This window comes from Wolffia australiana, chromosome 12, assembly GCF_029677425.1.
Source record: "Wolffia australiana isolate 7733 chromosome 12, ASM2967742v1".
Lineage (NCBI taxonomy): Eukaryota > Viridiplantae > Streptophyta > Magnoliopsida > Alismatales > Araceae > Wolffia > Wolffia australiana.
This window is the reverse complement of record NC_135846.1, coordinates 11,780,582-11,797,090: the sequence shown is the minus strand read 5'-3', so window position 1 is coordinate 11,797,090 and position 16,509 is coordinate 11,780,582. Positions and strand designations below refer to the sequence as shown.

At 40.4% G+C, this 16,509-nt stretch overlaps 4 protein-coding genes across 4 annotated transcripts; 2 read left to right on the top strand and 2 right to left on the bottom strand.

The window, feature by feature from the left end:
* Window positions 1-1,305: 1,305 nt before the first annotated feature.
* On the bottom strand, window positions 1,306-2,865 carry LOC144710492 (rRNA processing protein-like protein). Its single transcript, XM_078584293.1, has 2 exons — window positions 2,733-2,865; window positions 1,306-2,317 (listed from the first exon to the last, which is right to left on the bottom strand). The coding sequence occupies exon 2, from the start codon at window positions 2,309-2,311 to the stop codon at window positions 1,436-1,438; it is 876 nt and encodes a 291-aa protein (XP_078440419.1). The 5' UTR covers window positions 2,312-2,317; window positions 2,733-2,865; the 3' UTR covers window positions 1,306-1,435.
* Window positions 2,866-5,619: 2,754 nt separating this feature from the next.
* LOC144710161 (bric-a-brac protein) lies at window positions 5,620-5,837 on the top strand. The gene has a single exon (XM_078583842.1). It carries the CDS (start codon window positions 5,640-5,642, stop codon window positions 5,835-5,837), a length of 198 nt encoding a protein of 65 aa, XP_078439968.1. The 5' UTR covers window positions 5,620-5,639.
* Window positions 5,838-5,921: 84 nt separating this feature from the next.
* LOC144710160 (bifunctional nitrilase/nitrile hydratase NIT4A-like) lies at window positions 5,922-8,142 on the top strand. The gene is made up of 5 exons (XM_078583841.1): window positions 5,922-6,066; window positions 6,415-6,594; window positions 6,681-6,974; window positions 7,540-7,821; window positions 7,897-8,142. Exons 1-5 carry the CDS (start codon window positions 5,922-5,924, stop codon window positions 8,028-8,030), a joined length of 1,035 nt encoding a protein of 344 aa, XP_078439967.1. The 3' UTR covers window positions 8,031-8,142.
* Window positions 8,143-8,428: 286 nt separating this feature from the next.
* On the bottom strand, window positions 8,429-13,834 carry LOC144710158 (serine carboxypeptidase-like 34). The gene is made up of 10 exons (XM_078583840.1): window positions 13,407-13,834; window positions 11,429-11,536; window positions 10,230-10,325; window positions 10,061-10,153; window positions 9,900-9,988; window positions 9,550-9,843; window positions 9,362-9,474; window positions 9,196-9,288; window positions 8,814-8,919; window positions 8,429-8,706 (listed from the first exon to the last, which is right to left on the bottom strand). The coding sequence occupies exons 1-10, from the start codon at window positions 13,672-13,674 to the stop codon at window positions 8,557-8,559; spliced, it is 1,410 nt and encodes a 469-aa protein (XP_078439966.1). The 5' UTR covers window positions 13,675-13,834; the 3' UTR covers window positions 8,429-8,556.
* Between the last annotated feature and the right edge of the window lie 2,675 nt (window positions 13,835-16,509).

The window sequence follows — 16,509 nt, the reverse complement described above, 5'->3', positions numbered from 1 at the left end:
AAAGCTTATATAACATGTGTTTATTATTATTTCAATAAATATACAAATATAAGTAGATGAATTTAAAATAGTAATTTTTATCATCAGTTATAAATATCGACATAGGAAGATGTGTTTTATTTACAAAGATATAGAAGAAATATTGACCAATATTGAGATATAAATTATCATTTATCAATAGTACATAGATACAGTTTTATATGGATGTAAGTATAGAAAAAGATATGGATGTAATCATATAGATATCTATATAAATATAGATATCTATATGATATACATAATGCGTTTAAAAAATTTCCAGTTGTAATCCTTGAATGACTGATGACGGTCCGTGATGGACAATAAGAATTATTTATCTATTCATGAACCTTTCGGAACACTCTTTGGCAGGGATGGTCGCATGGTGTGGCGCATAAATTTTCCCAAAGTGGATGAATTTCAAACTGGCCCTGACCCCTTGCACAATGAGCAAGGGAGTTCTAGGGCAAAACTCTGCACTGCACAAAACCACACATTTGGCTGTATTCATCACTTTTTTAAAACACTCAATATTCTACTTATATACTATAATTAATGTGAATCAAAATTTTAAAAAATATGGATATCAATTAATATTTAAATCATACCAAAAATTGCAGAATTGAGAGTGTAAGTTAGTGTAGGGAATTATGAACTCCATTTCAAAAAGTTTCCACATTATTTATGGGATATTTACCATCCGAAACAAGGGTGGGTCTTTACCAACTTAAAAATCCAAGATTTCTGGTTCAGCATTCTAAGGCACTCTTCATTCTTCATTCGAAAATCATGAATTTTGGGGGTTTCTAATGGGGACTACACTGTTTGGTGCTGTGCCGCAATCATACTCATCAGAACAATCAAACGTCCAACAGAAGAAAATATCAACCGAATGTTCCCTCCCCAAAAACTGTGACTGATATCATGTGCTATGGATGGCCCAGGAAGGGGCAAAGACGTAGAAGAATATAAAGAAGAACAGGAAGAAGGAAAAAATGCAAGAGAACAGGAAGAGGTAGACCAGAAGCACAATCGAAGGACTGCGCAACAGCACACCATGCGCAAATGGACCATCCCAATTGCTGAGCTGATTATAATGGACCATCCCACATTTATTCAGCCCAATATAGTTTGAATCATTGAAAGACCGACTTAAAAAGAGAATACTGCCCAAGATGGACCATAGAATTTTAACTGACATTTCAACACAGGACCCACAGGCCATGCCAAGTGGAGCAATCAACAAAGGCAAGTATAGACCCCACCAAGTATAATTCTATCATCAAATGAGGCAGAAAACACCCAATTTAAACATAGTAATTAAAAAGGAGTACAAGGACCAAAATTAGAGAAACCCAGATCCAAAACTAAAATTCAGATGAAAGAAAATCTGGGCTTCAATTTAATCATGAGAACATCACCTGCTCTTCCTCTTCCTAGACGATGAATCACCACCTTTGTTGAAGCTCCTAAGATCATCAGTAGTCTCTGCTGTGTTCTGCTTCTTCATGCCCTTCCTCCCACCATACCCAAACTTGGAGTTTCTTTTCTCCCTCTGCTTGCTGAGCCCTCCCCTCTTTGATCCTCCAGACCGATCTCCAGGCGCCACAGCCGGCCGCCTCTTCTTCGATCCCTCGAATCCGCCACCGCCATCGAGATCTAGACCCAGATCACCGCCCCCACCACCGCTAGCCGGAAAGCCACTCTGCTGCCTCTGCTTTCTCCACTTCTTCACTGATTCAATGTCTTCCTTCTTCTGCTTAGCCCTCTCCTTGAGCTTCAAAGCCTGGACTTCCTTGGCCATCTTCTTCGATTCCCTCGCCTTCTTCCTCTCCTCGGCCTCCTCGATCTTCTTCTTCTGATCCAGTAGCTTGCCCTTCACTTTCAGCATGTGGATGTCCGTCTTCACCATCTCTGCGTAGTAATCTGGAGGTCTGAAGAAAGGAATTCCCAAAGATTGGATCTTGGCGTAGGCTTCACGGGTGCCCTCCAGCGCCTGAGTATAGAAGGCAAGCTCTCTTACAATGTCGTCGTTGACGTCAATTTCTGTTTCTGGATCGTGGTCGATGGTCAGCTTGTGAAGCCAGTTAATATTTTCAGGCCATTTGATGTCTTCCAGCTTGTCGAGAATTCCCTCCCTGTTGTAGATGGCCTTTTTTGATGGTTCGCTGGTGGGTATTTCTTCCATATCAGATTCAGAGCCTGAGTCGATTTCTGATTCAGATTCGTTCATGTTTCCCCCCACGAAATCTTTCTTGCCGAGTATGAGGCTTTCTTTCTTGACCCCTCCCATCTTAGTCTGAGCAAAACAGCAAGAATTAGCCAAGAAAATCAAGGGGAGGGATGAAGGCAAGGAAAAAAATCTGGCCGATGGATCCCCGTATGATTATTTTGCTCTCTAAAGCAAATGCCAAAGAACTAATTTCTACATTTTAAAAGGGGAAATCACGAATGAAGCATAAATGGATAAGCCGCCATAATGAAGTTACATCAATCATATGCGGGAGAACATCACACAAATTCAAATTAGATGCTGCAAGGCGAGGATTCTGTATAAATGAATCACAGGCGAGACATTTGTAACAACGAAGAGGGGAAATTAAACATTAAACCAATGGGAAGATCGAGATTCCTCGACGGCAAACGATCCAGATACTTCTTCGAGCAAGATTCCAAACACGGGAAATTCCAAGCAAGGCTTAAAAACTCAATACCTTTATCACTTCACAGCCAGCAAATCGCCTCCACGCGACGTCCCGTTGTCGACGAGGCCGTAGAGTGAAACCCTAAACCCCCTTCTCCTTCTTCAGAAGGAAATAGTATAAAGATTTTAATATTTTTAAACAGAACAAACATAGCTTTCCAATCATTAGGATTTAAATGTATTTAACGCTAATGGCAATAAAAGTCATTGGCCGATGACGGCTGATGAAAACGGTTGACGATAAGTGGTAACAGAACGAAAAAAAATCTTCCCAGAACGAAAAAATCGTCCCCTCTGCGAGATTGGACGATAACAGGGAAGTAAATTCGTCCCAGGACGAACAGATGGGATAGTTTTCTTATCGTTGTCGGACGAAAAACCGTCCCGTCCAGAGGTCTCGGATGATGGACAGTAAGGGATGGACGAAAATCAGACGGTTGAGATCTTGCCACATGGCATTGCTTAATCAATTCCTTGCTGCTTCCAGAGGTGCCCTTGACATTTTGAATCAAAGTCCCTGTTTTTCTTTGCGTGCAAACTGACACTGCCCAAAAGTATTTGTGCATATGTCCCTCCGCTTTCTCTCTCCTACATATTTCCCTAAAAGCATATTAAAATTTTCAAACGTGATTTTTTTTCCATGTGCGATGAGGGATGGGATGCTTTTTCTCCGGACGAGACAAAACTGGCAAAGTCAGGACGCAGACAATTTCTTTCTTCAATGGATGAATCCCTGGACGGGACGTTCCGGACGAAGTTGAAATATCCGGAAGTCCCACGTCCCGGACGATCCAGAGCTATAGTTACAAACAATCACATCATTATTAATTTTTCTATAAAACATATGCATATATAGAAAGGAGAGGAACTTGACTAGAATCTATAGATGCAAAGAGATACACTAAGGCTATGGTTGAACCTGTAAACGCCTTAATTATGGACATTCACTAGTGCTGGGCAGAACCATCAACCGCTCACGGTCCAAGACGAAGTTTGATGAAAGCATATGCTCCTCCCTTGCCGGCACACATATATAAATATAGAGAGGATGGAGAGTGGGGAATCACTGCCATGCCGCCACACATGTATAGATGGTAAGACAGCGTAGGAGACGGAGAAATAAAACACAATTCCAAACTGTATACATTCTAAAAGTTAAAAACTGCCTCCAATTCTCCTATTTCCTCTGAATTCGTCAAAGATTATTTCCCAACAATCTCCCTCCATAATCTTGAAGCTCGTCTTTGATCCAAAGGCTTTCTTGTTTGCCTCCTCTACATGTCCTTGGTTGTAACCGGGGTAGGCAGCCATGAATTTAGTAAAAGTATAGTTAATATCGCCCCGCCAGGTCAATGTGCATCAACATAGTTGATGACATTAGCTGGAATTTTATTTTATCTGCCATGGATAAGAAGGATTAAAGTGCACAAATGCGGACACGATGGTTTTTTCATCCCATTGGAAGTTGGACGAAACAGATGTTCATTTGCCATATGAATTATGGGATGGTTTTTCCCTTTATAGGGCAAAAAAATACCCATTCCTCGGGCATTGGTCGGAACATGGGACGAATATACTAAAATTTCATTTTATGAATTTTAAATGTAAATTTAAAACTTTTATGAATATGAACATTTATTGTTTTCCATTCGAGATGAGTATGAATCAGAACATCAGGTGATGTGGGACACATAAATGGAATTTGTGAATTTAATAAAGTAACAGACATATATTGTCAATTATGTGTTTCCTGAGGGTGATCCAAAATCAGTCTAAAGTATACAATCACTCATAGCAAATTAACCATTATCATGAACCCCAATTATCTCAAAAAGTTAAGGCATCACACGTTACCTCAGAGTCAGTAGCCAATAGCTTGAATGTTATGATGTTGAATGGCCTTGATTGATGTTGATCTTCAGCTCCACGAGTGGGTGCGAATAAAGAGAGGGGAATGTGTTGAAAAGCCGATAAAAGGAATTGTGAGATTTGATTGGCACAAGAGGATGTTGATGTGTGATGTGAAAGGGTGGAGAATGATTTACAAAGTGGATGGGTCAAGGAGTGGGAATTAGTTAAGAAAAAGGGAGATAATGAGAACTAGATGGGAATGATGAGGTGAGATGAAGGGGTAGTTTAATGATGTGGATGATAGGGATAAGATGATAGGGAAATGATGGAGAGGACAAAGTATGGAGAAAGGGAAAGGAGGAACCCAAGAGGAGTTGACGACGTCGAAGAAGAGAAACCGCCGTAATTGTTCTGTTGACGTAATAATGTTGATGATAACAAAGACGTTGATGATAACAAAGACGTTGACGATAACAAAGACGTTGACAATAATAAAGTCCTCGAGGATAACAAAGATGTTGAAGATAACAAAGATGTTGACGATAATAAAGTCCTCTAGAATAACAAAGAGGTTGACGACAATAAAGACCTCGAGGATAAAAAGATGTTGACGATAATAAAGACCTTGAGGATTACAAAGACGTTGAGAATAGACATGGTTGTTCTGTTCTTTTGGTGCGAATTTGTGCAAATTGTTCGTTCTGTTTGGTTTTCCGAATAGAACAAAAACGAATTCGAACATAACATCGAACAGTCCCGTGTTCTGTTCTTTTGTTCGCTTTGTGCAAATTTTAGTCTAATTTTGTGAGAATGTGTGAATTTTGTTCGTTTTTGAAAAAGAAAAAGAACAGAACAAAGAACAATGGCCTGTGTGGTTCTTTTGTGCGAATTTTATGTTCGTTTCTAACTAACAGAACATAAGGACCATGTCTAGTTGAGAATTACAAGGATGGTGGGGATAACAATGACGTTGACGATAACGATGACGTTGACGGAAAATTTACTTTTACGTATAAATGGGGAATGGAAGAGGGCCAGTTGATGGAGAGCGTGTGTTTGTAGACTGATGTGGGGGTTTCCAGCGACGAAGAAGCAGCTCGCGGCGACTGGATTGTGGTTCTCGGTGGGTTTGATCCTCTTCGGCATTGGGGCGCATCTTTCCTACGTCAACGTCGCCCCGCAGCAGGCGCGTACGAAGGCCAGGAGCGATTTCGTGAAGGAGTATCTCCGGAAGAAGTACGGCTACGAAGGCGGCCGAAAGTGAGGGCTTCTCGGGGAGTTGATTCGTGGGTTTGGCTTCGATTTCTGCCGGATTTTCGTGTTTGTGGTTTTATCCTTTGATCGATCGATGGCTTTGGTTCCTTCTTCGGCGATTGATGGCGCTCTGATGTCGGAGGTGGACATGGGTGGCGCCTCCGACCCTTCTACGGTCACCGTGCGGGCTACGGTCGTCCAAGCTTCTACCGTGTTCTATGACACTCCGGCGACAATCGGTGAATTGCCGTCTTTGTTTTAAGATTATTTGTGGGCTCCAATTTTAAACCATCGTGTAACCCTGTTCTTACTTACTTTTTTCGTTTATTGTCTGCGTAACATTGCTTTAATTTTCTTAATAGTTGATGAACCGTCAGTATAGGATCAAAAAATACAGAAAACAACCATGTAATGTGTTTTCTGACTAGGTCAAGTATAGTTTATAGTAATGTTAATTTTTATTTCATAGAGGAGAAAAGCGTAGGTGCAATTTTTCCCCTAATTTCAACGTATTCATGATTTTGGCCAATCGATAGATCAATGTGACTGTTATTTTAGGTTTTTTAACTTCTGGGTGTCTCCTCCAGATAAAGCAGAGAGGTTGATTGCAGAAGCGGCAGGCTATGGTTCCCAGCTCGTAGTGTTTCCGGAAGCATTCATCGGGGGTTATCCCCGTGGATCGACATTTGGAGCCACAATTGGCAGCCGTTCAGACAAAGGAAAAGAAGATTTCCGTAAATATCATGCTTCTGCTATTGATGTTCCTGGTATATAAACTGTTGCACCAACTTTAGTTGTATTCTTAATTGATTTCTTATCTTTTTATTACAATTGATTTGTTTTTCCTGGACAGGATCTGAAGTTGATAGGCTGGCCGCAATGGCAGGAAAATACAGAGTGTTCCTTGTCATGGGTGTGATTGAAAGATCAGGGTTCACTCTGTACTGCACTGTTCTCTTTTTTGATTCTCAAGGCAGGTACCTTGGGAAGCATAGAAAGATCATGCCCACCGCCTTGGAGCGTGTTATATGGGGCTTTGGTGATGGATCAACAATCCCAGTCTACGAGACCCATCTTGGGAAAATTGGTGCCCTAATCTGCTGGGAGAATCGTATGCCCTTATTAAGAACTGCATTATATGGCAAAGGTAAGGAGTCTCATACCACACGGGCAGAACGGTCGTTTTCTATCTTTTTAGAGTATTTTATATGAAATTGTTACATTTGTGTCTATATTTTAGGCTGATAGATGTAATGAGAAGAATGCCATTCTAATCCAACTAGCAGTCGTACTTTGTGACCTCAAACTGAAAACTGCTAACTCGCAAACAACAATCGACTTCCAAAATCTCATTTTTTTTTTCTGAGAGTGATAAATCCTCCCCCATACCTCGTTCCCCTCTCTGTAGCCTTTGATAATGTGAATTTCCTGAAAATGATGTCCTTCTTGATCCTTGCTGACTTGAGGACTTTCTGGTCGTTTATTCTCTAAATTAGGTCGGTTCTTTGGGTTCTTTTACATTATTGTCTTGTTTCGTTGAGTTCTAAGCTCAAATTTCTTAATTTTTATAAACCTAAACCGTCAATCCCATAAGCAAAGTTATAAACGTTGTGAAAATATCTTGATCCAGCCTTCTTATAAACGTTGTGAAAAGATTCTCACGTTTCATCACTAATTGCTGATTTTGTCATCAACGTTTTGACAATTTTCAGGAGTAGAAATCTATTGCGCTCCAACAGCGGATGCCCGGGAAGTTTGGCAGGCATCCATGACACACATCGCCCTCGAGGGTGGATGTTTTGTTCTCTCATCTAATCAGTTCTGTCGCCGGAGAGATTATCCCCAAGCCCCAGATTATGTTTTCGGAGGTGTCGAAGAGGAGCTGTCACCTGACTCTGTAGTTTGTTCTGGAGGAAGTGTGATCATCTCGCCTTCCGGTGCTGTCTTGGCTGGGCCAAATCATGAAGGAGAGGGCCTCCTTTCTGCTGATCTTGGTAAGAAGGCTGTTTTTCTCCGTATATTCAAGCGACTGTGTCATGGTTTGTCCTAAAATATTATGATTTTTGTAGATCTTGGAGAAATCGTCAAAGCCAAGTTCGATTTTGACGTTGTGGGACACTACTCGAGGCCTGAAGTTCTGCGCCTTGTGGTGGAGGATCACCCTTTGAATCCTGTTTCATTCGCATCGGGCAGACTGTCATAGCTTCTCTGAGAACCATCCAGTCGAAAAATGAGCCTACGTGGAGATCTATTTCTTTTCAGAACATTGCTCACTAATTAGTTGTAAATGGTTCAGAAATTATCTGTTTAACTTATTCTGATGTGCCTTCTGCTCATGTTGCCGTTGATTCGAATATTCACTCTAGTTCTTCTAGGGCTTTGCTACACTTTGAGCTCTGGATGATTCGGAAGTCATACCCATTTTGTCATTTAATTGAGCTCAAATTTGCAATTAAACTAGATTGTAAAACTATTGAAAAGACTTAAATGGATTTGACAAGAGTTCAATGTCAAACTAGAGTTCAATATTACGGTATGGGTGAACAGGATTTGGCCTTCGTTATTCTGCAGGCTTCAAGATCTGGGCCATTGGCAACCATCTTGACAAAGTAAGAGACTCGGACTTTACTTTCCTGAAAATTTTGACGTCCAGTTCATCGACATTAATTGATGTTTTTAGGTCAGCATAAACGGGAAAATTAATTATTTCTTATGGCTGGTTTCCTTTATTAATGCTGACTGCGGGGCAGCTCCTTATCGGCCAAGAAGGATTTTATGAGCATCAAAGCTTGCTTCGGCTTGAACGATGGGACCTGATGCCCTGCGCCACGTATTGTGATGAATGTCAAGCCCTCATAGTCAACAGTCCACCCACCAACCTGCACAGTCAGATTATGATCATTGCTTCTGAATTCTGCTCAAGCGGCCATCACCATGAACAAAATATAAATAGAGAGAGGGCAGAAGATGGAAAATCCCTCTTCACCTGTTTCTTGCTGTACCAAGGGGTCCATGGTTTAATGGTTCTGAGCCCCAGCTTTCTCAACGCGTACCTGGTTGAAGTCACTGGTATTCTTCCATCAGTATCACCACTGTCAAGTCAAAGTCAAAGTCAGAATATAAATCAAACTCCAATCCAATATCTCCTTCAAATACAAAATTCCCATCGGTAAGAGTCTGCCAGCATATTTGATTTTACTTCTCTGGTAGAACATTTTTAGTTGCAGCAACTGTACGGTTAAGAGCTTGTCAAAAATAAAGCTTTCTTCGGCTTGTTAAACAATTAAATATCACTTTTTAGTGCAGAAACTTAATGGGTTACCGTTTCTTCGCACATTTGATTTTTCATTTGCAGGAATTATAATCACCTGTAAACCCAGATCTTGATGTCTCCCTCTATGAGCTTGCTCAGAATGGGAAGGATGGAGGCGGGCGAATCTCGCCATTTGGTGATGGCGTCGCTGTTCAAGAGCATGGAAATGAGGTCAATAAAAAACTCCCACCCCGAATTTTTTTTCCGGAAAATATATTAACCTGCAGTGGGTCCAACTATATGAGATCTTGGTGACATTGGCGTGCAGAGCTTCCTGTACATCCTTCCGGTTAAGATAATTCTCCGTGTAGTAGGAAATGCACGGATTATATCCCTGTCGAAGAAAACATACAAATAAGTTCAAACTATTCCCAGTTCCACGTCAAAAATTTCTCTGCAGAACTTATACCAGACTATAAAAAGCTCTTGACCCTTTGAAGTTGATGTTTTCGACTTCCAGATTGGGCATCTTGAAGACCGTATCGTTGAAGCATTTGGGAGTGTAAAGGCTGTACATGTCTACGATGCTGTAGACCTTGAAGTACTGGGAAACGGCTGAGTTGCAGTTTTTGCTGGTCTCCTCGCTGAAGTTGCACGTCTTCTTGATCTCATCGTACACTTCATCGGAGATGACCGCGTGGTGCCATGCGTAGTCGAACAACCCTTCTTGATCCTTCTCGTCGTCCAACGACGGATTCCCTATCTAAAATCTGTTGCTTCAGCAAAATTCAGCGAAACACTCTGTAAGTACAAACTTACCATAATTCCTTTCAGATTGATGTAGTCTTCTTTGGTCGCCCTCTTGTTCTCGTCGTATATCTTCTCCGCCAGCTGGGGGGCGTAATGACCTGAGACTCAATTCTACAGGTTAAAATACTTGAAATCCTACTTTTTGTTTGGGTCAAAGTGTTGAATTTCACCAGCATAGCTCTCCCCGGAGATGTAGAACTTGTGGGATTTGTACTGGGGGAATCGCTTGAACCAGTTGATCAGAAACGTGTAGGAGTTGTCGGCTGATGAGATGCAACATAGTCATTATAGTTGATTTACTTTGGATTATTAACAAAATCATTAGCGGGAGATTTAAACCAGTGATTTTGTCTCCCAGCTCGTCGAGATCAGAGCTTGTATTTGTGTAGGAGAAGCCCACGCCAACAGGTGACTCGAGGAACAGAAGGTTGGCAGCTGAAGAAAGAGAAAGAATGAACGATACGGTAGTCGTGATTAGTTTTTTCGATGAATAATTTTATGTGATCAACTCTGGAGATGAACTCATCGTGGGCAAAATCTTACATTTTAAACACTCTTCATCGTTCTCTTTATGCATTCTTCTTCACTCTATCTCTCTTCCTTCGCCATCTCTTTCTCCTATCAGACCCACACAGTCTCTCTTCTTCTCTCTCTAAAATCTCTTCAGCTTTCTGTTTATGCGTTCTTCTTCGCTGTATCTCTCTACCTCCTCTATTGCTTTCTCCTTTCAGACCCACACAGTCTATCTTGTTCTCTCTATAAACACTCTTCAGCTTTCTCTTTATGCGATCATCTTCTCTGTATCTCTCTTCATCCTCTATCTCGTTCTCTTATCAGACCCACATAGTCTATCTTTTTCTCTCTCTAAACACTCTTCAGCTTTCTTTTTATGGGTTCTTTCTTTTTCTCTCTCTACCTCCTCTATCACTTTCTCCCATCAGATCCTCACAGTCTCTCTTCTTCTCTCTCTAAACACTCTTCAGATTTCTTCACTCTATCACTTTCTCCTATCAGACCCACACAATCTCTCTTCTTCTCTCTCTAAAAACTCCTCAGCTTTCTTTTTATGCGTTCTTCGTCGCTCTATCTCTATCTCTCCTCTATCGCTTTCTCCTATCAGACCCACAGTCTCTCTTCTTCTCTCTCTAAACACTCAGTTTTTTCTTTATGCCTTCTTCGTCACTCTATCTCTATCTCTCCTCTATCTCTTTCTCCTATCAGACCCACACAGTCTCTCTTCTTCTCTCTCTAAACACTCTTCAGCTTTCTCTTTATGCGTTCTTCGTCACTCTTATCTCTCTTCCTCTATCGCTTTCTCCTATCAGACCCACACAGTCTGTCTTCTTCTCTCTCTAAACACTCCTCAGTTGTCTCTTTATGCTTTCTTCGTCACTCTATCTCCCTTCCTCTTTCGCTTTCTCTTATCAGACACACACAGTCTCTCTTCTTCTCTCTCTATCTCTTATCATACGGATGCCGTGAACATGCAGGGATGTCTATTTAATGTAAGATATAGCTGTGTGTGCAAGGGAAGTTACCCTTATTCCAGGAATGAGGGTTGAGCTTGATCTCAGGCACGCCGGGTTGTGTGAGAAAGGGTCCGAGCTCCTCCGACTGACCGTATCCGATAGACGAACAGCCCGGCCCTGCAAATCCCAGAAAACCATCTTCTTGTAGGATTATGAATCTTCAAAGCTCATCAGTTTCTCTCTCTAAATCGACCAAAGTATCTAGTTTTTCTCGTTAACTCTAAATCTACCTCTAACTTTCTCGGGCTAGTTTTCATGAAATCCATGGGGTGAAGGAAAAAATCTCAAGGATCTGGTAGCGTGATATGTTTATTCTGTTCACTTGACAACTTGAGCCCTATTCAGAGCTTTGCTCAACAGTCCATGAGACATCAGTTCATGTGCTACCGCTGTTTCTTTAATGACAGCCTCACTAATTTCCATCTCTCTCTCTAAACAGCTCGGTTGGTCTTAACTCTCAACCCATCTCTTGGTTCTTGTTCTCTCTCTCTCTCTCTCTCTCTCTCTCTCTCTCTCTTCTCTCTCTAACCATTTCGTCTACCTTAAACCCATATCTTGCTCCCTCTTGCTCTCTCTCTCTCTCTCTCTAAATAGACTGCTTGTAATCTCTATCTCTTGGTTCTTGTTCTCTCTCTCTCTCTCTCTTTCTCTCTCTTCTCTCTCTAACCAGCTCGTCTAGCTTAAACCCATATCTAGCTCCCTCTTGCCCTCTCTCTCTCTCTAAATAGACTGCGTGTAATCTCTATCTCTCATGGTAACCAGCTCAGCTATCACACACACAAACTCTCTCTCTCTCTCTCTAGAATTTCGGCTTCTCCCTGTCTCTCTCGCTAGTGTTTCTCTCTCTAACCAGCTCTGCTCCCCCCTCTCTGTGGGCGGTCCAAGGGAGTCAAATTGGAGCTGCTCTATTCAATAATATGCGCACTCTCTCTCTCTCTCTACTGTTGATAAAATGATGATAATATACGTACATGAAGCTATCAAACACAGCTCAGCTGGGCCCTTCAAGTAAATGAATTTTTAAATGATGGACTACCCCGCGGTTGAGGACACTATCTTTCTGTGCCGCCATAATTGTACGAAAGAGACAGATGACAGGGCAGTGTATTGTATATTACGGAGGTGAACGTGGCCCAGTGGTGAGCACCTAATACTTGGCTAATAGGAAGGCAACGACGAAGTAGAGAGCGCAACGTCGGAACCAAGTCAAAGATCTAGAGATGAAGAAATCGACACGTCAGGGTACAGAGACACTAGAGAGAGAGTGTGTGTTAGAGAGTGTAGTAGAGAGAGTTGAGTTAGTGTGTGTGTATTAGCGAGAGTAGTAGAGAGAGAGAGAGGAGATTATTTGATGGATAGATGGATAGATGGATAGAGAGAGGGAGCGAGAGAGAGAGGGAGATAGATTAATAGGTAGATGGATGGATAGAGAGAGAGCGAGAGAGAGAGGGAGATAGATTAATAGATAGATGGATGGATAGAGAGAGAGCGAGCGAGAGAGAGCAGGAGATAGATTGATAGATAGATGGATAGAGAGAGAGAGGGACGAAGGGAGTTACAGAGAGTGGGAGAGAGGGAGTTAGAGAGTAAGGGAGAGAGGGAGTTAGAGAGATAGAGGGACAAAGGGAGTGAGAGAGAGAGAGGGAGAGAGGGAGTTAGAGAGAGAGAGGGAGAGAAGGAGAAAAGGAGAGAGGGAGAGAGGCACTTAGAGAGAGAAGGGAGGGAGTTAGAGGGAGAGAGGGAGAGAGGGAGAGAGGGAGTTAGAGAGAGATATTGAGAGAGAAGATAGTGTTAGAGTAAGAGATTGAGAGAGAAGAGCGTGCTAGAGTTAGAGATTGAGAGAGAAGAGAGTGTTAGAGTTGAAGATAGAGAGAAGAGTGAATTAGAGTAAGAGATTGAGAATGAAGAGAGAGAGAGTTAGAATTAGAGACTGAGAGAGAAGGGAGAGTTAGAGAGAGTGAGTGAGAAAGAGGGAGCGATATCGTACCTCCATTGAGCCAAAGGAGTAGGGGTTTCTCATGGGGGGCTTTTGTGGCCTCGAAGAACCAGTAGAAGAGCGCTTTACCATGGTCTTCGTCCACAGTTACGTACCCAGCGTATTGCCGGAAAGTCACCGGCGGCTGTCCCGGCAGCCTAACCACGCGGTCTTCTTCTTGCCGGCCGAGGACATCGTTCGCTATCGTCCTCCCGCAGGCAAGCAGAGCCCAGTTAGATATCAAGGCGGCCTGCAAGAGAAATAAGAAGAGAGAGCCCATTCCAAGAGAGAAGAGATAGTTAGAGTTAGAGAGAGAGAGAGAGAGAGCATTAGAGTTAGAGAGAGAGAGTGTGTTAGAGTTAGCGAGAGAGGGAGATATAGAGAGAGAGCAGAGAGCAGAGAGGGAGACGAGAGAGAGCAGAGAGAGAGAGCGCTACCCCAACTATTGGAATCAGATTTATAGACAAGTCATTGGTCCTGAGTGGCTTCTCTCCACGTCTCTCCTCTCGCTCACCCTCATCTCACTATCAATTTACCCTCTACATTTTTATCTATCTGCTCCGTGTCTCATGCCCTGGTTATCTCTGCTTCTGTCTTCAGCTTTTTATAACATGGCAGCAAGTAAAAATCTGATCTATCTCTTGTCATTTCTTTTTGAGATAGCCTCCTTTGACCCATTCTTTCTGAGATAGACATCTGATGTCCTGACTCCCATTGATTAAAGAAAGTTCTGTAATTTTACTGTCTACCCTTAATATTCAATACCAAAGAAAGTATAGGCTGTGAAGGATATAATCACCTCTGGGGTTTGAATTAGGTGGACGATGAAATGATTCTTTTGACTTAATTGATGTAGCATGTGATACTACAATATTAAATAATTTTATTACAGAACTGGACGTAAAATAGTGTTTTCATACTTTTTCAGGCTTCTGTAATTAAATCTTTATCAGAAATCCTCCATATCCTTGGTGTTAATCACATAAATCCACTAATATGATACAGCCATTACTGAGGTATTACAAAGCCACATTGGAACCACTCTCGATGCCACAGGTGCATTTTGGCTCCTACCATAAAATATTACACACTAAAAAAGGGAAATTACACTGATAACTAACATAAATTTCAATGACATAATGAGCCAAGTTATGCACTCAATCAGCTCAAACATGCAATAGTCCCTCAATGTATTTAGATCTCCTTGAAATTTCTTGGAGTTTGATCTTTGTCTCCTCCCCCTTCAGTACATAACCAAGTGATGTGAGTGCCTCAATTTTCCCTGGCGGAATTTATATATATTTATAAAAAATACTACAATAATTCATTTGAAAATCTAGAGGGAATGGATAGATGATGGTCCATATGTTTCTCTCAATAGATTTCCTCTTCTTCAGTATAATCGACCAGTATAAGTGTTATTTTAATAAAGAATTGTCAAAAAATCCATGCCATTCAATCTAGGAGGGGGCAGGAGGCTGCAGGTGGTTATTGAGATAACTAGACTATGATAGAAGATACTGATGCGGAAGATTGTAAGATAATGACCAAATATTTTCCATGACGAATGCAAAAGGGAATACAAAATATCAAAGAGAGATGAAAAATCTTGGGATATAAAGATTTCAATTATTTATAACATGTGAAGATGAAGATTAAGGCCTCTGACATTTTTTTGAACATGTATAAGTTTATGTTTGATGAATATTTAAATTACATAGAGAACTAATTACATAGGTAAATTTGGTCAACATGTTCAGACTAAAGTCAATCCACGGGGCCATGACCCTATCATGTTCTGATATTTCATTTGAATGTCATTAATTTCATTATGATTTGTAATTATAGAAATGAAAAGAGTATATCATCGTATTTGACGATCTGGTCAAATGATCAAAACATAGAGATACATATTCACCATTTTTGTCAAATAATTAATAAAAGTGGTCCAATATAATCATTATTATTAGAAAAATAGCTCGATCAATGCAAATAGGTGTGAAGAGATTAATATTAAATTGAATTACAAGTGTGTTATGAGGAAAAGAAAAGAGGGACAACTAAACTTACATTTAAAGTTCAAGATTGACAATTATGACATTCTTAGGGTGATAGAAAATTTTAATATTTTATAATATTTAAACCTTAGAGAAAGTTAATTTTTTTTTACTCTTTGATGGTGTTTATAAGATAATGATAAATTTGTAAATATGATATTTTGGAAAACAGAACGGCACAACTTTCCCCATCAGTTAACAAATTAAAAATTAAAAATTATTTTGAGTTCTAAACTATGTTTTGGAAATCTCTCTCAATAAAAGAGGCATTAAACTATTCTCTCTCCGGAATTTGATATCTCGATGTCTCTTACGTGGAAAAAAGGCTTTCTGTGTACTCTCACATTTCAAGAAAAAATATGGGGTTTTTGGAACTAACATTATTAGATATATTTGATGTAACACCCAAATGACTAAATTGAGCTTTGAATAATCTTCTTTTTTGTAGGTTTCATGAGAGTATATATAAAAAGGTAAAAAGTTTGTTCCCATGAAATGACACAATCATAAATCTACTTGTTTTTATTTTATGACGGAGATTTCCACTTATTTATTTTTTATGGAATTAGATGTCTTTCAAGTCAATTAAACATCAATGTCTCATTTAAAATCACACACATAAACAGTATTAAGTTTTATTCATTTGTGATTCACATAGGTAAGTCCACAAATATGTCAATATGTTGATATCATACTACAATGATCACGTATCTTTGAATATATATCTTAAATACTTCTACTTAAAGGATATTAAAGAAGGAAATCAAAATGTCATGATAGAATAACAATATCTACTCCTGATGATCGGATAATCATGGTTGATCACATAACTATTTATGTGTATACACTAATAAAAGATAGTGGGTGCTCTAAGGGAAAGAGTTCACTGAATTGATCCATATGAATCCTTTTATGTCAACAGGATCAATTCATGTCATAAATTTTTATTATGCCTAAGAAAATAAGTATATCTTGTGGATATATGGTTGTGTTTTTGACTTGGCCCATGAGTTCCTAGTCATGACATACCAATAATTCTTAGATCAAATATAGAAACA